Here is a 25,095-nt window from a genome sequence, read left to right as displayed (position 1 = left end):
GCCAGGTGCTTTGGCCCCGGCGCCGTCGGGTGCTTTGGCCCCGGCGCCGTCGGGTGCTTTGGCCCCAGCTCCGTCGGCGACTTCGGTCTCGACGCCGCAGGGCCCCACTGGATCCGGTTCCGGATCCCGGTCGCCGCTGGTCGACCTTACGACCCCTAGGGTGTCGCCCTCCCCGGACGACATTGTCCCCGATCCCCCCCTGGATCTTGTTGCGACGTCGGAGCGGCGTCGATTGACGCCGCATTTGACGTCGGGAGAAGAACATTTCTTCTATGATCCGGCCACATCATTTGAGTACCAGGAGATGGGAGACGAGGCGGATTGGGAGGGGTCTGAGGACCTTCTGGCACGGGAGTGCCAGTCTTTTCAGGACTGGGCAGGTGAGCTAGGGGAGGCCAGTGGTTTGGACACTTCGCCCTACACTAGATTTGTCTCCCCTCCTACCGTGGCTACGGAGGAGGGGGCTGCCTATAGTGTGGCCTTTGCTCTTGAGCTCCCCGTCGCGGCCGTGAGGACTAACCTCCTTACTGAGGTTCTTAAAGTGCATGCAAGCTCTTCGCAGCCTCTGCTGCCGTTTAATGAGGCCTTGACTGACGTTCTTTTGGGCACTTGGTCCAGGCCCGCTACAGGTCCCCCTGTAGATAGGAACGTGGCCAGACGCCACCACCCGGCATCGGGCGACCCTTGCTTCCTGTCCACCCACCCCACCCCCGAGAGCCTGGTCATCCAGGCCTCTAACTCCCAGACCGCATTCCCGACAGCCCCACCTGATCGGGAATTCAAAAGGTACGAACAGTATGGCAAAAAGATGTTCTCCTCACTGAGTTTGGGGTTGCGGTCAGTTAACACCACGTGCCTTTTGGGCCGTTATACCCACTCTCTGTGGTACACGGTCGCGGACGTGCTGCCACAATGTCTGGAGGAGGCCCGGACTAAACTCGCCCAAGTGCTTGCGGAGGGTCGAGATGCAGCACTGTATTCCATCCGATGTGGGCTGGATACAACGAACTCGCTAGGCAGGGCGATTGCAACGACGGTTGCGGTTCGCCGCCATGCCTGGCTGAGGTCCGCCAACTTTTCGGCTGATGTCCAGAGCACCCTTATGCCGTTTGATGGCCGTTGCCTTTTTGGCGACAAGGCAGATAGTGCGCTTGAGTGCTTTAAGGACTCAAGGGCTACGGCCAAGTCCTTGGGCCTTTGGGCCCCGCGCCAGCAAACTGCTGCTTTGCGCTCCTTTCGTGGCCAAGGAAGGGGCGCCCCCACACGTCCTGCCAGCCACGGGCCACAGACTAACATCCAGCGCGGTGGCGGATATGTAAATCGCCGTGTCGGTGCCCGGGGACAACGGCAAGGCCAGTCCACATCCAGCCCCGTAGCATCCGCCTCAAAGCCCTCCTAGTCCGAGCTTTCAGGCCCATGTGACGCTAATGGGGGGCAGGATTCAACATCACCTCCTCCACTGGCGCACCATCACATTGGACAGGTGGGTGCTGCAAATCGTCCGAAGGGGCTACTCCCTCCCCTTCAAGGCAACCCCTCCAGCCATGCCACCGCAGTACCACCGCGTGTCGGGGGATCACTTGCAACTTCTGCAAGAGGAAGTATCGGCCCTCTTGGCCAAGGGGGCCATCGAGCGCGTTCCTGGGCCAGAAGTAGGGTGTGGTTGTTACTCCCACTACTTTCTGGTTCCCAAGAAGGGCAAAGGGGGCCTACGCCCTATCTTGGACCCGCGGAACGTAAACCGCTTCCTCCGGAAGGAGAAGTTCAAGATGCTGACTCTAGCTCAGGTCTTAGCTGCCCTGGACCCGGGAGACCAGATTGTAGTGTTGGACTTGCAGGACGCTTATTTTCACATCCCCGTCCTGCCGGTCCACCGGGGTTACCTGCGGTTCACGGTAGGCCACAAGCACTTTGTTTACCGTGCTCCCCTTCGGCCTTACCAGCGCCCCACGGGTGTTCACGAAAGTGATGGCGGTGGTCGCAGCTTATCTGCACAGGTTAGGGGTTTCAGTCTTCCGTTACTTCGACGACTGGTTGTTGAAGGCAGTCGTCGGCCACCTCAAGACTACCGACAAACTCCTGCACCTGCTGGGGTTCTCTATAAATGTGCCGAGGTCACACCTGTGTCCCTCTCAGAAGCTCCTCTTCATCGGAGCGGTTCTAGACCCGGCGCAGTGTCGGGTTTATCCTCCCGAACAGCGGGTTCGGGATATTCAGGCTCTGATTCCGATCTTTCAGCCTTTATCCCGAGTCTGTCAGGTTGACACTGCGGCTTCTTGGGGCTGATGGCCTCCTGCATCCTTCTGGTGCATCATGCCAGGTGGCGGATGCGGGCTCTGCAGTGGAACCTGAAGTTTCAGTGGGCCCAGCATCAGGGCAACTTGTCTTGATCTCAGAGGGCACTGCAAGACAGTTGCAGTGGTGGCTCATGGACCGCGATTGGGTCAGCTGCAGATCCCCCTCCCTTCCCCAACCGGGGCACATAGTTGTGACGATGCGTCCTTCCTGGGCTGTGGGGGCCACATGTGAGAGGCGGAGATCAGAGGCCTCTGGTCTCCGGCGGAGTCCCGGCTCCACATCAACCTTCTGGAGCTGCGGGGGATCCGGCTTGAACTGAAAGCATTCCTCCCTTCTGTCCGGCGGAGTGTAATGCAGGTGTTCACGGACAACACCACCGCCATGTGGTTCTCCCAACAAACAGGGTGGGGTGGGGTCATGGACCCTATGCCAGGAGGCTCGGCGCCTCTGGCAATGGCTGGAACTTCTGATAGATACATCTGCCTTGTGGATTCCTCACCTTGTGAATATCCCCCTGCGTCAGCAACGTTCGGAAAATTCTTTGTTGCACGCCAGTGTGAACGACGTCATAGGAGCACGGCATCACGCGGGACTCCGTCTGACTTCATCGACTCCGTCTGACGTCATCGACTCAGTCTGACGTCATCGACTCCTTATTAGACCTACGTCGGCGTGGTGACATCAGTTCCCTTTTTTCCGCATCGTCGACGCCAACGGTTTCTGGGATCTTCTGTGATTCAGATAGTAACTTGTTGCTATTTTGTGTTACTGTTTCTCTGTCCAGTGTCTGTTCTTCATCGAGGATGTCGTCGAGGAAGACTGGGTTCAAACTGTGTAGATCGTGTGCCAGGATGATGTCTATTACCGATCCGCACGACGATTGTTTGTGGTGTCTTGGTTCGGACCATGATGTCAAGAGCTGCCTAATCTGCTTCAAGATGAACCCAAAGGCTCTACGAGAACATGAGACGAAACTTCTGCTGGGCAAGGTGAAAGGAAAAGAAGTTGGAAGGTCTTCGAGGTCAACATCTAGACGCTCGAGGTCGAAGCAGAAGTCGCCTTCGAGGTCGAGGTCCAGAGTGAGGTCGATGTCCAGATCAAAGTCGGCTTCGGGTCATGCTTCGGGCTCCTCGAAGAAGAAGCACAAGAGGAGGAAGCATAGCTCAAGACATCACTCTGGCAAAGAGTCTTCGGACTCGAAGCCTTCTTAAGGCTTTCTGATCAGCCCTCTTTGTTCAAGTCCCTGGTTGTAAATAGGTTCTTGAAGAGCATCACTCATATGTTCCCCCCTGTTCCTTTCGTGATGCCGCAGTGGGACTTGAACCTGGTTCTGACTTATCTGATGTGCGCTCCCTTCGAGCCACTTCATAACTGTCCTCTTCGTCTTACTCTCAGGACTGCATTCCTTGTTGCCGTCACCTCTGCCAGGAAAGTGAGTGAGCTCCAGGCCCTTTCTTCACAACCTCCTTTCCTTTCTGTCCATCCGGACAAAGTTGTGTTGCGGACGTGACCCTCTTTCCTGCCCAAGATAGTCACAGCCTTCCACATCAGGTAGTCCATCAACTTGCCCACCTTCTTTCCGCCTCCGCATCCCTCAAAAGAGGAAGAGAGGCTCCACTGTCTGGACCCAAAACGTGCGCTTTCATACTATCTGGATCGCACAATTTAGTTCCGGGTGGATGATCAACTCTTTGTTGGTTACGTGGGCGCTAAGAAAGTTTGGGCGGTGCACAAGCGGACCATCTCTCGGAGGGTCGCGTTGTGCATCAAGCTATGCTACTCTTTGGCTAAAAAGGAGCCTCCTGTTGGGCTGAGGGCCCATTCCACTCGGGCGCCGCCGGCTACTACTGCCATGGGTCGGGGAGTCCCCTTGCAGGACATCTGTCAGGCAGCTACTTTGGCCTCGCTGCACACGTTTGCTAGACACTACTGCGTGGACAGCCAAGTCTGGAGAGATGGCTTTTTTGGATGTTCCGTTCTCCAGGACTTTCTGGTGTGATTATTGGTTCGCAGACCCACCTCCGGGGTGGGTATTGCTGGTGTATCTATTCTAAGGTAAAGAATCTAATACTAACCTGTTTCTTTCAGATTCACAAGTTACTTACCGTCGGTAACAATATATCTGTAAGAAACAGTAGTTACTATTAGATTCCTTACCCCCCCACCCATCCTCCCCGTTCTGCAAACCGATATCTAGGGTTAAGGTAATCCCTTCTCAGGGCCTTGGTTTTATGGCACCAGTGTTGGTTTTTATCATGGCTCTGCGTTTCTGGCGTGGAAAAGCTGTGTATAAGAACTGAGGTCAGCGTGCGAGGGCGGCGTCTCAGTACTCCGGCGACGTCATCCCGGTGACGACGGACGCGGAGCCGCAGATGACGCCTACCGACGCGCAGGGGTACTGCTACGCGGATGTGCAGCCACAATGTCCGGAGGAGGCCCGGACTAAACTCGCCCAAGCCCTTGCGGAGGGTCGAGATGCGGCACGGTATTCCATCTGATGTGGGCTGGATACAACGGACTCGTTAGTCAGGGCGATTGCAACGACGGTGGCAGTTCGCCGCCACACCTGGCTGAGGTCTGCCAACTTTTCGGCTGATATCCAGAACACCCTTATGGACAAGCCGTTTGATGTCCGGCGCCTTTTTGGCGACAAGGCAGACAGTGCGCTTGAGCGCTTTAAGGACTCCAGGGGTACGGCTAAGTCCTTGGGCCTGTCGGCCCCGCGCCACCAAAGTGCTGCCTTTCGCTCCTTTCATGGCCAAGGAAAGGGCGCCCCCGCACATCCTGCCAGTCACGGGCCGCAGACTAACATCCAGCACAGTGCCAGATGTGGAAACCGCTGTGGCGGTGCCCGGGGACAACGGCGAGGCCAGTCCACATCCGCCCCGCAGCAGCCGCCTCAAAGCCCTCCTAGTCCGCTTTCAGGCCCATTTGACCCCAGTGGGGGGCAGGGTTCGCCATCACCTCCTCCACTGGCGCACCATCACATCGGACAGGTGGGTGCTGCTAATCGTCCATAGGGGCTACTCCCTCCCCTTCGAGGCGACCCCTCCAGGCATGCCACCGCAGTACCACCGCATGTCGGGGGATCACTTGCAACTTCTGCCAGAGGAAGTATCGCCCCTCTTGGCCAAGGGGGCCATCGAGTGCGTTCCTGGGCCAGAAGTAGGGTGTGGTTGTTACTCCCACTTCTTTCTGGTTCCCAAGAAGGGCAAAGGGGGCCTACGCCCTATCTTGGACCCGCGGAACATCAACGGCTTCCTTAGGAAGGAGAAGTACAAGATGCTGACTCTGGCTCAGGGCTTAGCTGCCCTGGACCCGGGAGACTGGATGGTAGCGTTGGACTTGCATGATGCTTATTTTCACATCCCCGTCCTGCCGGCACAAGCACTTTCAGTTTACTGTGCTCCCCTTCGGCCTTACCAGCGCCCCACGGGTGTTCACGAAAGTGATGGCGGTGGTCGCAGCTCATCTGCGCAGGTTAGGGGTTTCAGTCTTCCCCTACCTCGACGACTGGTTGTTGAAGGCGGGCTCGCCCCAGACAGACGTCAGCCACCTCCAGACTACGGCCGACCTCCTGCACCTGCTGGGGTTCTCCATCAATGTGCTGAAGTCACACCTGTGTCCCTCTCAAAAGCTCCTCTTCATCGGAGCGGTTCTTAGACTCGCGCAGTTTCAGGTTTATCCTCCCGAACAGCGGGTTCGGGATATTCAGCCTCTGATTCCGATCTTTCAGCCTTTATCCCGAGTCTCGGTCAGGTTGACGCTGCGGCTTCTGGGGCTGATGGCCTCCTGCATCCTTCTGGTGCATCACGCCAGGTGGCGGATGCGGGCTCTGCAGTGGGACCTGAAGTTTCAGTGGGCCCAGCATCAGGGCAACTTGTCTGACCATGTCTTGAGCTCGGAGGGCACTGCAAGACAGTTGCAGTGGTGGCTCATGGACCGCAATTAGGTCAGCGACAGATCCCTCTCCCTACCCCAACCGGAGCACGTAGTTGTGACCGATGCGTCCCTCCTGGGCTGGGGGGGCACATGGGAGAGGCGGAAATCAGAGGCCTCTGGTCTCGGGCGGAGTCCCGGCTCCACATCAACCTTCTGGAGCTGCGCCCGATCCGGCTTGCACTGAAAGCATTCCTCCCCTCTGTCCGGGGGAGTGTAGTGCAGGTGTTCACGGACAACACCACCGCCATGTGGTACTCCAACAAACAGGGCGGGGTGGGGTCGTGGACCCTATGTCAGGAGGCTCTGCACCTCTGGCACAGGCTGGAACTTCAGGGCGTGAACCTGGTGGTTCAACACCTGGCAGGTTCCCTGAACGCCAGGGCGGACGAACTCAGCCGTCGGTGCATGATGGATCACAAATGGCGTCTGAACTCGGTCGTGGCGCAAGTCCTCTTTCAGCAGTGGGGAGAGCCTTGGTTAGATCTATTCGCCACAGAAGAGAACGCGCAATGTCATCAGTTCTGCGAGTTGGAATTTCCAAGGCGGCACTCGCTCGGAGACGCTTTTCGTCGCGAGTGGGGTTGCGGTCTGTTGTACGCCTTTCCGTCTATACCACTTCTGCCCATAGTGCTGAAGAAGATCAGACGCGACCGGGCCCAAGTCATCCTTGTGGCTCCAGACTGGGCACGAAGATACTGGTATCCCGAGCTACTCAGCATGTCAGGTGATCCCCTGATTTGTCTGCCTCTTTAGGAGGACCTTTTGTCGCAGCAGCAGGGGACGGTCCTCCACCCGAACCTGTCCAGTCTCCACCTTCATGTGTGGAGATTGAGCGTCGTCAGTTGAGGCCATTTGACTTGCCTCCTGAAGTCGGCGATGTAATTCTGGCAGCCAGGCGTCCCTCCACAAAATTGGTATACGCCTGCACGTGGAACAAATTTGTGGCATGGTGCACAGCAAAGGCCGTGGATCCACTCTCTGAGGTTTTCGTCTTTCTTCTTTCTCTTGCCCAGCAGGGCTCTGCTCTGGGCACTATTAAGGGCTACCTCTCTGCCATTTCCGCTTTCTTAAGGCTTCCTGATCAGCCCTCTTTGTTCAAATCCCCGGTTATAAATAGGTTCTTGAAGGGCATCACTCATATGTTCCCCCCTGTTCCTTTCGTGATGCTGCAGTGTGACTTGAACCTGGTTCTGACTTATCTGATGTGCGCTCCCTTCAAGCCATTTCATAACTGTCCTCTTCATCTTCTTACTCTCAAAACTGCATTCCTGGTTGCCATCACCTTTGCCAGGAGAGTGAGTGAGCTCTAGGCCCTTTCTTAACAAACTCCTTTCCTTTCTGTCCATCCGGACAAAGTTGTATTGCGGACGCGACCCTCTTTCCTGCCCAAGGTAGTCACAGCCTTCGACATCGGGCAGTCCATCACCTGGCCCACCTTCTTTCCTCCTAGGATTCCTTCGAAAGAGGAAGAGAGGCTCCACCGTCTGGACCCAAAACGTGCGCTCTCATACTATCTGGATCGCACACGCCAGTTCCGGGTGGATGACCAACTCTTTGTTTACGTGGGCGCTAAGAAAGGTCGGGCGGTGCACAAACGAACCATTTCTCGATGGGTCGTCTTGTGCATCAAGGCTTGTTATTCTCTGGTTAAAAAAGAGCCTCCTGTGGGGCTGCGCCCACTCCACTAGGGCCACGTCGGCTACTACTGCCCTGGGTCGGGAAGTCCCCTTGCAGGACATCTGTCAGGCAGCTTTGTGGGCCTCGCTGCACACGTTTGCTAGACACTACTGCCTGGACAGCCAAGTCTGGAGAGATGGCTTTTTCGGACGTTCCGTTCTCCAGGACTTTCTGGTGTGCTTATTGGTTCGCAGTCCCACCACCGGGGTTGGTATTGCTGGGGTATCTATTGTAAGGTAAGGAATCTAATACTAATCTGTTTCTTTCAGATTCACTAGTTACTTACCTGCGGTAACAATATATCTGTAAGAAACAGTAGTTAGTATTCGATTCCTTACCGCCCCACCCATCCTCCCCGTCTGCGAACTGATATGTAGGGTTAAGGTTATCCCTTCTCAGGGCCCTAGTTTCATGGCACCAGCGTTGGTTTTTATCATGGCTCTGCGTTTCTGGCGCGGAAAAGCTGTGTATAAGAACTGACGTCAGCGCACGAGGGCGGCGTCTAAGTGCTCCGCCGATGTCATCCCGGCGCCGGCGACAGACACGGAGCCGCAGACGACTCCTACCGATGCTCAGGGGTACTGCTACGCAAAAATTTCTGGATCCAGACTGACGCCTGGGGATATTCTAAGGTAAGGAATCTAATACTAACTACTGTTTCTTCCAGATATATCGTTACCGAAGGTAAGTAACTTGTGCATTTGCTATATAAAAGCAAAAAGGAATTACCAGCTATTCTAAGAGAACATTCAACAAGAAAGAAAAGTGAATCGGTGGCTTTCAGGGCAACAGTCTCACTATTAGATGTCTGCAGAACAGCTACAAGGACAAAACCTCACTTGTTTATAAAACACTACTGTGTGGATGGTCATGCCAGACAATCTCTGATCTGGCAAACCGTTTTACGTACATTATTTCAAGCAACTGCTCCATCTAATGCCTAGAGCCACCGTAAAAGGAGTACTACTTTGCAGGCTATGCATAGCATGTGTATCTGCAGCCAACACAAGCTACAAATGGAGTAAGTTACTTAACCTTTAAGCATCTATTTGTAGCATGTAGAACTGTAGATTCACATCCTCCCTCCTGCCTCCCTGGCAAGTATAAGATGGCAAAAAAACAATAGATTTTGGCCCAGACCTCGGTATTGAGGTGTTTGACATTGTTCAATATTCTGTCCATCAATTGTTCTTTTTGCAAGTGTAAGATGGCATCAGATGTACACATATATGTACTATTGCAGTATTACACTGATGTTTAACGCCAACTAATATCCTACAACACTACATCCTCTCGCCAATATGGCAGGAAAACAAATGGCCAATCTAACAAAAGAGCCAGTAGACCTGCACTTTCTCTTGAGGAGGTGGAGACTCTACCTCACACCAGCGATAAAAAAACTCTTGGAAGTGACCTTGCTCATACTCTGCTGTTGTTTTTTTTCTGTGATGATGCAAGCACTCCCAGTGCCTTATAAGAACAAGGTTGTTTCATATATATCAGAGAACCGAGTCTGTATGACTAGAACTACCATGACTATTATTAATATGCAAGTTCCAGTAGCAGTTGTATATCTTATTGTGTTTGTCAGTAGCCAGCAGTGATCGGATGTAAATCTTGTCTTGATTGGATAAAGTAAGTCACTCTAGTGACAATTATCCTTTATTTATGTCTTTGTTGTAGGTGGAAAACAGGACGTGCAACCTCCAATTAAAGAAGAAAACAACACAGTGGCTTCATTTACTCCAGTGTCAGCCCAAAAACCTGAAGAGCCACCCTCTTCACCAATTCTGCTCTTACCGCCACCCAAGAAGAGACGGAAAACGGTCTCCTTCTCAGCTTTGTTTGAGGAAGAGCATGGAAAGATTACTGTGGAGAAGCTGACAGAAGGTGAACCTGCATTTCCGGCTGCTGTTGAGCCTGCCCCTCCAGCTGCGGTTGAGCCTGCACCTCCAGCTGCCGTTGAGCTTGCCCCTCCAGCAGCCGTTGAGCCTGCCCCTGCGGCTGCTGCGGAGGCTGCTCCTCCTGCTGCAGTTAGGCCTGCTCCTCCAGCTTCGGTTGAGCATGCCTCTCCGGCTTTGATTGAGCCTGCCCCTCCGGCTTCGGTTAAGCCTACCCCCTCGGCTGAAGGGAAGCCTGCCCCCTCGGCTGAAGGGAAGCCTGCCCCCTCGGCTGAAGGGAAGCCTGCCCCCTCGGCTGAAGGGAAGCCTGCCCCCTCGGCTGAAGGGAAGCCCCCCCCCATGGCTGAAGGGAAGCCGGATGTTGTGACTGACGTGAAGCTCGACATTCAAGCACACATGAGGTCTCCCATTGCTGCCGAGGCGAGGATTGATGTGCCAAATGCGTTAAAACAAGGTATCTTTGTTGATGAAATAGCTACTAAAATGAAGCTGTGTGTCCCAGCGGATATAGTGGCTGAAGTGAAGTCTGACATTAAAGTTGAATCTCAACATGCTGTCCTAGCAGGCACAAAACGTGGCGTACCAGCTATAGCCTCTCCTAAGGTAACTAAACGTGCTGAAGAACCAAGTATCCATACAGTGCCTGATACCAAGGGCAAAAACCTGCCTGCTCAAATATCTGATCCATCCACTGTAAAATCTCCATCTAAATCTGAAGTGCCCTTATCACCCTTTTTACCTTCATCTCCCAAGAATCTCTCAGAAGCAATGACCCTATTGAGGAAATCGCCACTGAAGTCACTGTGTACATTTGGAAGCACTCTGATGAGCCCTTTGAAGACGGACACTCCTGTAACTCCAGTGTCTGAGGCATTGTTCAGCCAGGAATCTTCTAATTCCACATCTTTTTCCATCTCTGAATCCGCTGTTAAGCCACTTATTGTTTCACCACCTCTTAAACATGACAGTCATAAGCCAAGCCACAGAACTATTCGTAATTTGCCCTTAGATCATGCATGCATGGTGAAATCATGGGATGACTCTGCTGTCCGTGGGCGATCACGCAGCCGATCACGTGGTTCTGAAACTGGCCCAGGACCATCCCTTCATGACATGCTATACCCAGGATCCCCAGAGCTGGATGATGAACACCAGAGGCGAAGAGAACAGCTTAGCAGAGCGAGTTCCCTTCTGGTTCTAGCCAACACCTCTTTTTCACCAACCCACCTATCTTCCAAACAAGCACCTTCTTCTGCAACAGACCTCTCAGTTCTGGCTGATCTTGCTTTAAAGACTCCTTTATCCCAAGAAAAACCTTGCCGTGAGTTAGACTCTGAAGACACAGAGACTTCTGATGAAGCTGAAGGGTCCCTGGTACAAATCCAAGAGTGCCATAAGTACATTTTCCAGGAACACAACTATGCTTTGGCTCCTGCCCCACCCCCAGAGAAAATTGTAAAAACAGAGGTCAGCACAGAGGCTCCTGAAATTATTCATGTGAATCTTTCTAGCCACCCGGCTGGTAATGTTCTGGAAGCACCTGAAGAGGTTGTGGCCGTTATCGATCCAACAGAGTGCACCCTTAAGGATGAACTGGAGATTGGGATTCTTAGCCTCTTGGCTGAGATTACGCCACCACCTCTACCCCTTGCTAGTTTGTCCCCGCATGAGCCCACCCCTCCTGAGTCTAAGAGTGAGAAGTCCACAAATTGCCGGGAAGAGAAGAGTAAGAAGAAAAAACACAGAGACAAGCAAAAAGAGGAGGTAAATGATGTTGATGCTTTCACTGATCTTGGAGAGGTCCTCATCTCAGATAGTGAGGAGGAGAGTGGGCGGAAGCGCTCATTGCGGTCTCGACACAAACCTAGGCCAATTTTTGAGCCACGGAGTGAGTTTGAGCAGATGACAATCCTATACGACATCTGGAATTCTGGTATTGATGTGGAGGATATGTATTACCTGAAACACATGTACGAGAAGCTACTGCAAGAGGACAACAGCACGGACTGGCTTAATGATACACATTGGGTCCATCATACTAATATCCTTTACTTAAGCTGTGTATTTTAAATGCTTTAAACCCCACACACGAACCGTCACTGATGTAGAACAAGAGGGTAAATTGTTTTACATCACATGCACCCCTTTTTAAAAATCTAAACTTTTCTGTCATTGAAGTCATGGGATTCTCAGTGATTACCATAAATAACAGAATACACTTACATACAAAAACCCCGTAATACTTTTTAAATAGTTTTTTTTTTTAATCAAAGAAGCCAACCATGCCAATAAGAGACAACTTTTCCTTTGTTCATGTAGTTGTATGTTTTTTACATACATCCAGTGAGGCAAATTAGAACTGAAAAAACAATTGGCTCAAAAACAAGAATATTGTAAACCTTTTTTTAAAACTGGAAATTGTAAACCCTAGTAGGCTGACCCTACTTAGCCCTAACTGCCTGCACCCTTTCACCCAACATAGTTGGGGGGGGGGGGTTAATTGGGGTGAGTTGAAGCAGCAGTCTGACATCATATCAGTCTTAGAACTGTGTGCCATCCATTTGGCTTTCAAGCCCCTTCTGCCTTTGATCAATGGTCGGTCGTCCAGTTCCTGACAGATGCAAGGACAGACAGGTTGACCCTCTTCATGCCAAACAGTCTGATGTTCTTTTGTTCTTTTTGTCTCTAGCCCTGCAGTTCTATATGGTTTTCACAGTTAAGCTTTACTTATCAACACTTTCTTTATTTGCACGATCAGTTCTCTTTAGTCAAGTCACCCTTTGTGACCATTTCCCTATATGTGCATTCTGCTTTATTAATTATGCTACAATGAGAACTTAATTTGGGCACCCACCACTTTTGGGAGGGTAATGATCTCTTACCTATTCAAAAAGTGTGGAATCTGCAGTTAGAAGTATCAGTCAGACAGCCATCAAGACTGATACTGACGCAGCCAAATTTTCAGCACCCTCCAGTACAGGAAGTTCCCTTTTTGGCGGGGCACGCAGATGAGGTTTCTCGACTTACAGGGGTGGCGGTTAACAACACTCCCGCCCATACCAAACCTGCCAGCCCCAATTTAAACCTGCCTATCAACAGGGTTATTGTCAACCAACCACAGTGGGTTATACTGGAACAAGGTCCTTGCAGAAAGCCACTGTCCCAGAACCGGGATATGGGCCACAAACAGTAACAGCAATAAAGTACTTGCTGCACCACCTTCATCACTGTAGGTGCAAACATCTCCAACTACCTGCACAGTGGAGAAACCTCACATCTGACAGATGGGTATTAGACCTAGTTGCTTATGGCCGTACCATGGGGATTAATAGAAAGGCCACCAAACACTCCGCCAACGGAAACGCACCCCTTTTGTCAGTACTTGTTGAAAAAGGAGGCCCTCACAATGCTTAAAAAAGGAGCAATAGAGAAGGTTCTGGTTTCTCAAAAGGAAATGGTTTTTACCGCCGTTTTTCCTCATATGCACGAAAACAGGAGATCTGAAAGAAACAGATCTGAAAGAGACACGTTAGTGATGGATTCCTTACCTTAGAATATCCCCAGGCGTCAGACTGGATCCGGAAACTTTTGCGTAGCAGTACCCCTGCGCGTCGGTAGGCGTCGTCTGCGGCTCTGCGTCCGTCGTGGGCGCCGTGATGACGTCGTTGGAGTACTTAGATGCCGCCTCCGCGTGCTGACGTCAGTTCTTCTTTTTTCCGCGCCAGCAAGCGCAGATCTGGAAAAAGCAGCACTTCTAGTCACTTTTTGACTAACTTTTTGGATCATTTTGATCATCTTTTCGAAGTTGTTCGACTCCGATCGGTCCCATAGGAATGCCCGGCTTTAAGCACTGCGAGGATTGTGAACGCACGATGTCGGTCACGGATCCTCACCACCTGTGCCTAACTTGTCTAGGAGTCGACCACGACGACAAGGCCTGCTCCGACTGCCGGGCCCTCTCTTCGAAAGCCAGGCGGGAGCGGTCCCGCAGGCGACTCGAACTCTGGCAGTCGGTCCCGCGCCGCGAGAGGTCCCCGTCCCACGGGTGGTCGAGGGACAGGTCACGGGCTTGGAGCCACCGCAGCTCCGAGAGTCGGCACCACTCCTCCGGGTCGAAGTCGTCGTCAGGTAAGAAGCACAAGAAGTCGAAGAGGCGTTATCGCTCTTCTGACTCCCCCGACGCTCGCGCAATGCGGCCGGGTGTTCGGGTGATACCGCCCACGCAGCTCCATCGGAGACGCGGGCGCCGCGTCCAGCCCCACACCCTCCAATCCCTATGCGAGATGCGACGCCGGGGGAGTTCGAGCGCTTCCTCATGGCCATGAGGTCCCTCTCTCCTCCGACGGGCTCCGCGGATCCGACTGGGGCCCCTAGTGGGTCGGGAGCTTCGGCCCCGACGCCGCCGGCGCCTTCGGGCCCAGTGCCGCAGGGCCCCACGGTCTCGACGCCGCCGGCGCCTTTTGGCCCGGCGCCGCAGGGCCCAACGGTCCCGACGCCGCCGGCGCCTTCGTGCCCAGCGCCGCGGGACCCCACTGGACCCCATTCGGGATCTGGGTCGTCGCTCTCGACGGCGCTTGGGGAGTTTTACTTGAATGAACCGGCCCCATTAATTGACAACCCTGAGTATCAGGAGATGGGTGATGAGGAGTGTTGGGAGGGGTCTGAGGACACTCTGACCCGAGAATGTCAGTCTCAAGAGGACTGGACAGGTGACCTTGGGGATGCCAGTGGTCTGGACACCTCTCCAGACACTGGTTTTGTCTCACCTCCTACTGTGGCTTCGGAGGAGGGGGCAACCTACAGTGTGGTGTTGATGAGGGCTGCCAAGGCCTTGGGCCTTGAGCTCCCCGTCGTGGCCGTGAGGACTAACCTCCTCACAGAGGTCCTTAAACCGCAGTCATCCCCGACAGAGCCTCTGCTGCCGTTTAATGAGGCCTTGACCGACATTCTTTTGGGCACTTTGTCCAAGCCCGCTACGGGTTCGCCCGTAGATAGGAACGTGGCCAGATGCCACCGCCCGGCCCCGTCGACCCAGTTTTCCTGTCCACCCACCCTACCCCCGAGAACCTGGTCATCCAGGCGTCCACTTCCCAGACCGCATTCCCGTCGGCTCCGCTGGACAGGGAATTCAAGAGGTACGAGATGTACGATAAAAAGGTCTTCTCCTCCCTTAGTCTGGGACTACGGTCTTCCAACACCGAATGCCTTTTGGGCCGCTACACCCACTCTCTGTGGGATACGGTTGCAGAATTGCTGCCAGAGTGTCCGTTGGAGGTACGGGCCAAACTCGGCCAAGCCCTTGTGGAGGGCCGGGATGCAGCAAGATATTCTATCCGGTGTGGGCTCGATACCACCGACTCACTAGGTAGAGCGATGGCAACGACGGTGGCAATTAGACGCCACGCCTGGTTGAGGTCCGCCAACTTTTCGGCAGATGTCCAAAACACATTGATGGACATGCCGTTTGATGGCCGTCGCCTTTTTGGCGACAAGGCAGACCATGCGCTTGAACGCTTTAAGGACTCCAGGGCTACGGCCAAGTCCTTGGGCCTCTCGGCTCCGCGCCAGCAAATAGGTGCCTTTCGCTCCTTTCGTAGCCAAGGAAGGGGCGCCCCCACACATGCTGCCAGCCACACGCAGCAGACTACCATCCAGCGCGGTGACGGCCGTGGAAATCGCCGTGGAGGCGGTCGGTGACAACGGCGAGGCCAGTCCACACCCTCCCCCGCAGCATCCGCCTCTAAACCCTCCTAGTCCGTGCTTTTCGGCCCATGTGACGCCAGTGGGGGGCAGGGTTCGCCATCACCACTCTCACTGGCGCACTGTCACTTTGGGCAGGTGGGTGCTGCAGATCGTCCGAAGGGGCTACTCCCTCCCCTTCAAGACGACTCCTCAAGCCATGCCACCGCAACACCACCGCGTATCGGGGGATCATTTGCGGCTTCTCCGGGAGGAAGTTTCGGCCCTCTTGGCCAAGGGGGCCATCGAGCGCATTCCTGGGCCAGAAGTAGGACATGGTTGCTACTCCCACTACTTTCTGGTTCCCAAGAAGGGCAAAGGGGGCCTACGCCCTATCTTCGACCTACTGAACGACAACGGCTTCCTCCGGAAGAGAAGTTCAAAATGCTGACTCTTGCTCAGGTCTTGGCTGCCCTGGACCCAGGAGACTGGATGGTAGCGTTGGACTTGCAGGACGCCTATTTCCACATCCCCGTCCTGCTGGCCCACCGGCTCTACCTGCGGTTCACGGTAGGCCACGAGCACTTTCAGTTTACCGTGCTCCCCTTCAGCCTTACCAGCGCCCCACGGGTGTTCACGAAAGTGATGGCGGTGGTCGCAGCTCATCTGCGCAGGTTAGGGGTTTCAGTCTTCCCCCACCACAACAACTGGTTGTTGAAGGTGGGATCGCCCCAGACAGTCGTCAGCCACCTCCAGACGACGGCAGACCTCTTGCACCAGCTGGGGTTCTCCATCAATGTGCCGAAGTCACACCTGTGCCCCTCTCAGAAGCTCCTTTTCATCGGAGCGGTTCTCGACTCGGCTCAGTTTCGGGTTTACCCACCCAAACAGCGGGTTTGGGATATACAGGCTCTGATTTCAATCTTTCAGCCTTTATCCCGAGTTTCGGTCAGGTTGACGCTGCGGCTTCTGGGGCTGAGGCTTCCTGCATCCTTCTGGTGCATCACGCCCGTTGGCGGATGCGGGCTCTGCAATGGGACCTGAAGTTTCAGTGGGCCCAGCATCAGGGCAACCTGTCCGACCATGTCCTAATCTCTGAGGGCACTACGAGACAGCTGCAGTGGTGGCTCACGGACCGCGATTGGGTCAGAGGCAGATACCTCTCCCTTCCCCAACCGGAGCACATAGTTGTGACGGACACGTCCCTCCAGGACTGGGGAGGCCACATGGGAGAGGCGGAGATCAGAGGCCTCTGGTCTCCGGCGGAGTGCCGGCTCCATATCAACCTTTTGGAGCTGCGGGCGATTCGTCTAGCGCTGAAGGCATTCCTCCCCTCTGTCCGGGGGAATGTAGTGCAGGTGTTCACGGACAACACCACCGCCATGTGGTACTGCAACAAACAGGGCGGGGTGGGGTCGTGGACCCTCTGCCAGGAGGCTCTGCGCCTCTGGCAATGGCTGGAACATCAGGGCGTGACCCTGGTGGTTCAACACCTGGCAGGTTCTCTGAACGCCAGGGCGGACGAACTCAGCCGCCGGTGCATGATGGATCACGAATGGCGTCTGGACTCGGACGTGGCGCAAGGTCTCTTTCTGCAGTGGGGAGAGCCTTGGTTAGGACTGTTCGCCACCGAAGAGAACGCGCAATGTCATCAGTTCTGCGCGTTGGAATTTCCAAGGCGGCACTTGCTCGGAGACGCTTTTCGTCGCTAGTGGAGTTGCGGTCTGTTGTACGCCTTTCCGCCTATACCACTTCTGCCCAGAGTGCTGAAGAAGATCAGGCGCGACTGGGCACAAGTCATCCTTGTGGCTCCGGACTGGGCACAAAGGTACTGGTATCCCGAGATACTCAGTATGTCAGTCGATCCCCCGGTTCGTCTGCCTCTTCAGGAGGACCTTCTGTCGCAGCAGCAGGGGACGGTCCTCCACCCGAACCTGTCCAGTCTCCACCTCCATCCTTGGAGATTGAGCGGCGACAGTTGAGGACATTTGACTTGCCTCCTGAAGTCTGTAACAACATTCTGGCAGCCAGGCGTCCCTCCACAAAGTCGGTATACGCCTGCAGGTGGAACAGATTTGTGGCATGGTGCACAGCAAAGGCTGTGGATCCTCTTTCTGCCTGCTCTGCTCTGGGCACTCTCAAGGGCTACCTCTCTGCTATTTCCGCCTTCTTAAGGCTCCCTGATCAGCTCTCTTAGTTCAAGTCCCCAGTTGTAAATAGGTTTTTGAAGGGCATCACTCATATGTTTCCTCCTGTTCCTTTCGTGATGTCTCAGTGGGACTTGACCCTTGTTCTGACCTATCTGATGTGCGCTCCTTTCGAGCCACTACAGAACTGTCCTCTTTATCTCATTACTCTGAAGACTGCTTTCCTGGTTGCCATCACCTCTGCCAGGAGGGTGTGAGAGCTCCAGGCTCTTTCCTCTAAACCTCCCTTCCTTTCTGTCCATCCGGACAAAGTTGTGTTGCGGACATGACCCTCTTTCCTGCCCAAGGTAGTCACAGCCTTCCACATCGGGCAGTCCATCACCTTTCCCACCTTCTTTCCGCCTCTGCATCCCTCGAAAGAGGAAGAGAGGCTCCACCGTCTGGACCCAAAACGTTAGCTCTCATTCTATTTGGATCGCACACGCCAGTTCCGGGTGGATGACCAACTCTTTGTTGGTTACGTGGGCACTAAGAAAGGTCGGGCGGTGCACAAGCGGACCATCTCTCGGTGGGTCGTGTTGTGCATCAAGCTATGCTACTCTTTGGCTAAAAAGGAGCCTCCTGTTGAGCTGAGTGCCCATTCCACTCGGGCCACGGCGGCTAATACTGCCTTGGGTCGGGGAGTCCCCTTGCAGGACATCTGTCAGGCAGCTACGTGGGCCTCGCTGCACACGTTTGCAAGACACTATTACCTCGACAGCCAAGCCAGGAGAGATGGCTTTTTCGGCCGTTCCGTTCTCCAGGACTTTCTGGTGTGATCATTGATTCGCAGACCCACCACCGGGGTTGGTGTTGCTGGGGTATCTATTCTAAGGTAAGGAATCTAATACTAACCTGTTCCTTTCAGATGCACAAGTTACTTACCTTCGGTAGCGATATATCTGTAAGAAACAGTAGTTAGTATTAGATTCCTTACCTTAGAATATCCCCAGGCGTCAGACTGGATCCGGAAACTTTTGCGTAGCAGTACCCTTGCGCATCGGTAGGCATCGTCTGCGACTCCGCATCCGTCTATTGTTAAATTGTTTTCTTCCGCCATCAGGTTCAGAAGTGTATTGCTGCGCTCCGGTTCGAAGCCGGACTCCATTCAAATTCTGCCTTTGGTGCCACACCAAGGATCTGTGCACTGAATCACACGAAGTATGTAACTTGTGCTAGTCTCCGGAGCACAACGAACAGGACTGTGATGCGTGCAGATCGTTCTGATAAAAAAAAACACTCCGTCTTCTGCGAAGAATCCGAGCACGAATTCGACGCCCAAGGGGCCTAGGAAGAACAAGAAGAACTTGCCTCCATTCCAGAATCGGACTCCGAGTTGGATAGAAGACTTTCCACAAGGTCAACGTCCTGTGAGTACCGAACCCCCTTTAACCCAAACTCCAAAACAAAAGGCTTCAGTCCCAACCCTGTCTTCGGGCGATGGTCGGCACTGACAATATGTTTCTGATGCCGCGCACTCCGGCTCGTCACCGAAACACGTCACTTTGCCTTCCGGCTCGGGATCGAGTCGGCCAAAGTCTGTCACGAGCCGAAACCTTGAGGCTTGAAGCCGAAAACTGCTTCTGAGCCGAAATCATTGACACCGAAAACAAAACCTCCTTCGGCACCGAGACCTTCAGCGCCGAAAAGTCATTCTACCCCGGCACCGAAATCCTCAGTGTCGAAACCTAAAACTGTTCCTCCAAAGCTGCAGGATTCGATTTTTGCTGCCCCAACACCCAAATCAACCCAAAACAAAAGGAACATCATATAAATCCAGATACTGGACGTGTTCTTACTAAATCACCTCAGAAACGCAAACCTGAGTCAGAGGACACCCTTTACCATATTTCTTTGAAGAGGAAAAATGTAGGTACTAACCCCTCCCCTCCTCCTCCACCATTTTCCCCTACACCTACCTGTCCCACTTTGCACCCTTTACTGATTACACCAACTCTCCACCACCTGATGATGATGATGATGGAGATGGGGGGACAATATTTTACCAATAGACCCCTGAAGGATTGGAGCACGGATTCACCTACAGATAACGACCCAGATCTTCGCCCTGTAAAGCTTTCCCCTCCTGTCAACATTGTAGGATATCTAGAATTACTTGCTAGAGCTGCAGAAATCATTGGGTACAGTTACACAAGGAATCTCTAGCGAAAGATTTCCTATTTGAACCGCTCAGTAGCACACAAAGGGCTAGCCACACACTACCTATGCTTAAAGGTATGATAAGACATGTTGATGATATCTTTAGAGATTCAGTGCGTGCTCGCATTCTCACCCCCAGAATTGATCAAACATATAAGCCTGCTCCCTCAGATATCCAGTCTTTATGAAAGGACAGTTACCACTAAACTCCTTGGTGGTCTCCTATGCCCGTAAACGGACCAATTCACAGACTACATGGGATGCTTCCCCTCCAAACAAAGAGTCAAAAGTGTTAGACACCTCTGGTAAAAGAGTAGCCGCCCTAGCAGCAAATCATTGACACATTGCCAACACCCACGCCCTGCTACCCAGATATGAAAGGGCACACTGGGGCGAAATGGAACAGTTGCTACAACATCCTCCCAGACGGGCACAAAACAAAAGCCCAGGATTTAGTCCAGGAAGAGAAGCTTATATCCGCTTAATCAATTATATGCGTTTAGATGATGCAGACACCGCAGTTAGAGACATCAACACTAGTGTGTTATTAGGGAGACATGCATGGTTGAGGATTTCTGGTTACAAACCCGAAGTATAAAAGTCTATTTTAAATAATGCTTTTGACACGGAACATCTTATCGAGCCCAAAGTATATAAATCATTAGAAGAAATGACAAAAGACACAGAAGTAGCCATGTCTATGGGAGCTCTGCAGTCTCTTTCTAATCGGGGCTCCTTTCATCGCTCATTCTACTGTGGAGGGTCGAGAACCATGCCCTCAGACAATACTGCTGCCTCTCAAAAAGTCTAGAATCAATCTTCCTCTACAAAGGGCTTCTTTAGAGGAGGATACTGAGGCAACAACAACAAAGGTGTAGGCAGGGTTTTAACACCACGTAATTCCCCCTCACCCCACCAAGCAGTGATTTGCCTACACTTCCCCCCCAATCATTTAGCACCTGTCGGGGGATGGCTCCTACAATTCCTTCCCATTTGGCAATCTATCACCACAGGCAAATGAGTGTTAAGAATTATCTAACATGGTTATTGCCTGGAGCTTACCAGCAATCCTCCAAACATTCCACCACGTTCTCACAAAATGTCATCAGAACATTTACATCTACTTCAGCTAGAGGACAAGTCTCTCCTGTCCAAAGGAGCTATAGAAACTGTACCTTTACAACATCAAGGGACCAGTGTGTGCTCCCTGTACGTTCTCATCCCCAAAAAGGATGGCTCCTTGAGACCTATTCTAGACCTCGGGGAACTAAATCTCTACATACTTTCAGAGGATTTCCACATGCTGACACTTCAATATGTGCTCCTACTTCTACAACAGGGCAATTTTATTTCTACTCTAGACTTAAGGCGCATATTTCCACATTTCAATTCATCCCGCTCATCGCAAATACCTCAGATTCATGGTAGTGGGTCATCATTACCAATTCAGAGTACCGCCGTTTGGAGTCACCACTGCTCCCAGGGTATTTACCAAATATCTGGCAGTAGTCACAGCACATCTGAGAAGACAGCACATCCATGTCTTCCCAAACTTGAAGCCAGAACTTTCCAAAGGTGTCTCCTACACACTCAAACCACTATACACTTACTTCACCACCTAGGGTTTACAGTGAATGCGTTGAAGTCTCATCTACATCCTTCCAACACACAAACTTATTTGGGAGCCATGATAGACGCTTACAAAGCTCTAGCCTCTCACAATACAGCCAGGATTCACGATATTCTGTCCCTTCTCACTCAATTTCAGCCCAACCAATCATTGCCAGCAAAAGTATTCATGCAATTGCTAGGAATGATGGTGTCTTGTATTATAATTGTTCCCCACGTAAGACTTCACATGTGCCCCTTCAAGAATGCTTAGCAAGTCAGTGGAACCAGTCGCAGTGTCAGTTGACAGATCTAGTGTTGGTGGCCGCACTCCTCGCTCTCTACTTTGGTGGAACCCAAAACATTTATCCAAAGGGCGGCCCTTTCTCTACCCTGTTCCACAGACAGTGCTAACAGCAGAAGCATTGCTCACTGGTTGGTGCGCTCACCTACAAAGTCACACAATCCAAGGATTATGGACTCTAAGGTACAAGAACCTCCATATAAATCACCTAGAGCTACTAGCAGTGTTTCTAGCGCTCAAAGCCTTTCAAACTCGCCTTATAGGTAAAATTGCCTTAGTCTGCACACACGAGCGAAAAAACAATGGTTCTGTTGGGAATCACGTGTAATTAATTAAGCATACTTAATATGTATTATGAAATTACATCGGTCATTAAATGTTGTAAAGCAAAACACACAACACAACTTAATTCAGAGGAAAAGTTACTTTTTTAATTTTTAGAAATACAAGTAAATAACTGACTGTCCAAAATATAGAACTGCAATGGAGCACGTGATAGGTGATACAATTAGTGACTGGTCGTGATCAGTGACATGGTGCTGTACAGAGGTGACATGAATAACACATATTTACAAGTTTGAACGTATGAACCTGATGTATTAGGCTGTCAAATTGCAGGCCTTCTCAGCAGACAAAGACAGCACATCCACGAGTGGGAACTTCATCCCCAAATTCTTCTTCCCTACTTTCAGGAATGGGGATTTCCCCACATCGATCTGTTTGCCACAGCTCAAAATGCCCAAGCTTCGCCTCCAGGTTCCCGCACCCGCTCTCCAAACACAAAGCGCTATGGATGAGCTGGTCAGGGATATTTGCCTACGTTTTTCCGCCTCTCCCACTCATTCCGCTGGCAGTTCTGAAGCTCAGACAACCATCCTTCAAACTTATTCCATTAGCTCCCACATGGGCACGTCAACCTTGGTTCAGCACTCTGCTAGAGCTCTCAGTAGTTCCACACCAACAGTTGCATCTCAACTCCAGTCTCCTCACTCAGAGCCATAGAGAAATTAAGCATCCAAATCCCAAGGAACTCAACCTAGTGATTTGACTCCTGAAGTCATAGAGTTTAGTTATTTACAATTACCACCAGACTGTATGAATATCCTAAAGGAGGCTAGGAAAAACCTACTACTAGGGCATGTTATACAGAAAAGTGGAAACAATTTGTTATATACAGTAACAATAACCATATCGATCCCCTTGATGCTTCAGTGCAAACATCTTCTGTTATCTCTTACACTTACAGCAATCTGAATTAGCCTACACATCGATTTGATTGCATTTAGCAGCAGTAGCTGCATACTTACAAAACAGACAACACTTATCTCTATTCAGTACCAGTGATTAAAGCATTTATGGAAGGACTAAAAAGAATAATTCCACCAAGATTTCCAGCTGCACCAGTATGGAACTTGAACATAGTCCTTACAAGGCTAATGGGTCTACCTTTTGAACCAATGCACCAGTGTCAACTACAATTTCTCTCATGGAAGGTTGCTTTTCTTATTGCAATCACTTCCTTAAGGAGAGTTGGTAAACTCCAGGCACTAACTATACAAGAGCCTTTCTTTCAACTTCACAAATACAAAGTGGTTCTTTAAACCAATCCCAAATTACTTAGTAAAGTGGTTTCTGCTTTTCACATCAATCAATATTTTGAGTTACCCGCGTTGCTTTCTTCAACCCTGATTCTGTTGCAATACGAGCTCTACACACACTAGATGTTAGAAGATCTCTACTATATTATGGTGAAACAACAAAAGATTTTCGTAAGACAAAACCGCTCTTTGTTGCTTTTTCGCAACCACACAAAGGCAATCCCATTTTTAAATCGGGCATTTCAAGATGGGTCGAGAAGTGCATCCAAACATGTTATGTGAAAGCGAAAAGAACCTTGACAATACCCCCTGAAGCGTATTCCACTTGCTAAATAGGGGCTACTATGGCATTCTTAGGGAACATTTCCCTAGCTGACATCTGTAAGGCAGCAACATGGTCTAGATCGCACACATTCATCAAACACTATTGTGTAGATGTGTTAGCGAGGCAAGCAGCTAATGTAGGCCAGGCAGTATTTAAAACACTTTTTCATACAACTGCAACAGCTACCGATTAAGCCCCCGCTTGGGAGTTACTGCTGTATAGTCTATGCAAAGCATGTGATCTACAGCTGCCTAAAACGGATAATATTACTTACCCAGTAAGCATCTGTTCTTCGCATGTAGAGCTGTAGATTCACATGTGCCCACCCACTTCCCCGGGTACCTATAGCTGTTGCAGTTTTCTTACTTTACATATATACGCATGGACATCTCTATCTCTGTTCTATCTTTACTAACTCCATTCTCACCCTCTGCGGGAAAACAATCTAACAATGAAGTCGATACCCATGCGCACTATCACTGAAAGGAGGAGTCACCTAACTCATGACTGGAAAGACTTCTTCAAAGAAAAACAACTTGCAAACATCCGGACCCAACACTAGATGGAAGGAGTATGCAAAGCGTGTGAAACTACAGCTCTACATGCCAAGAATAGATGCTTACTGGGTAAGTAACAATATCCTTTTAGAGTATAGTCTAACTGCAGATTCCCAACCACTCGCTCACCTCATTGTTTTGTCTGGTAGACTTTGGGTAGGTGATAGGTTCCAAGCTAGAGTTTGCACTCTGTCAGCATCACAGTTTGTCAGTTGTTTAGCTTTTGATGGTGAAGAAGTCTTTGGTTTATACACTAACATCTGATAGAACACGTTAGGTATAGATTCCTTACCTTAGAATTACCCCCAGGCGCCATACTGGATCCGGAAAGTTTTTTCGTCAGTAGTACCTTTGAGCATCGAAAGGTGACGTCTGTCTGCTCCTCGTTCGGCGTCGTGGTCGCCAGGATGGCGTTGCGGCAGCTACTTAGATGCCGCCCTCCCGCGCTGATGTCATTTCTTTCTTTTTCCGCGCCAGATCTGGGAAGAGCGGTACCTCAGTCATTTTTTAAGTACATTTTTGTCGACGTCTTGTTCAGAGTCTCCGACTCAGAAAAGGTGCCTGAGGGATGCTCGGTTTTAAGGCATGATTCCTGTAACCAACTGATGTCGGTGACGGATCCCGCCCGCATCTGCCTCTTTTGCCTGGAGTGCAACCATGACCCCAAGTCATGCTCCGACTGTCAGTTGCTGATGCCGAAGGCTTTGCGGGAGCAGTCCCAAAAGCTGCTTGAACGACGCCAGTCGGCTCCGCGCCGTTCGAGCTCCCGGTCGAGAGGGAGGTCTAGGGACCGGTTGTGGAGCCTCCATCATTCCGGTTCAAAGTCACCCAAGGCTTCGCACTTGGGGTCGGGTAAGTCG

General features: G+C 51.7%; 1 protein-coding gene across 1 annotated transcript in view; it reads left to right on the top strand.

The window, feature by feature from the left end:
• Nucleotides 1–25,095, top strand: part of SETD1A (SET domain containing 1A, histone lysine methyltransferase) — a 960,878-nt gene that overhangs the window by 634,108 nt on the left and 301,675 nt on the right. The window contains exon 15 of the mRNA XM_086932054.1: nucleotides 9,601–11,859. Within this exon, the coding sequence (XP_086788180.1) occupies nucleotides 9,601–11,859 (2,259 nt within the window). The remainder of the gene's footprint in view (nucleotides 1–9,600; nucleotides 11,860–25,095) is intronic.

The sequence above is a fragment of the Lissotriton vulgaris genome, chromosome 7 (assembly GCF_964263255.1).
Source record: "Lissotriton vulgaris chromosome 7, aLisVul1.2, whole genome shotgun sequence".
Classification (NCBI taxonomy): domain Eukaryota; kingdom Metazoa; phylum Chordata; class Amphibia; order Caudata; family Salamandridae; genus Lissotriton; species Lissotriton vulgaris.
The sequence above is the reverse complement of the archived record's forward strand: the minus strand, read 5'-3'. Positions and strand labels throughout refer to the sequence as shown.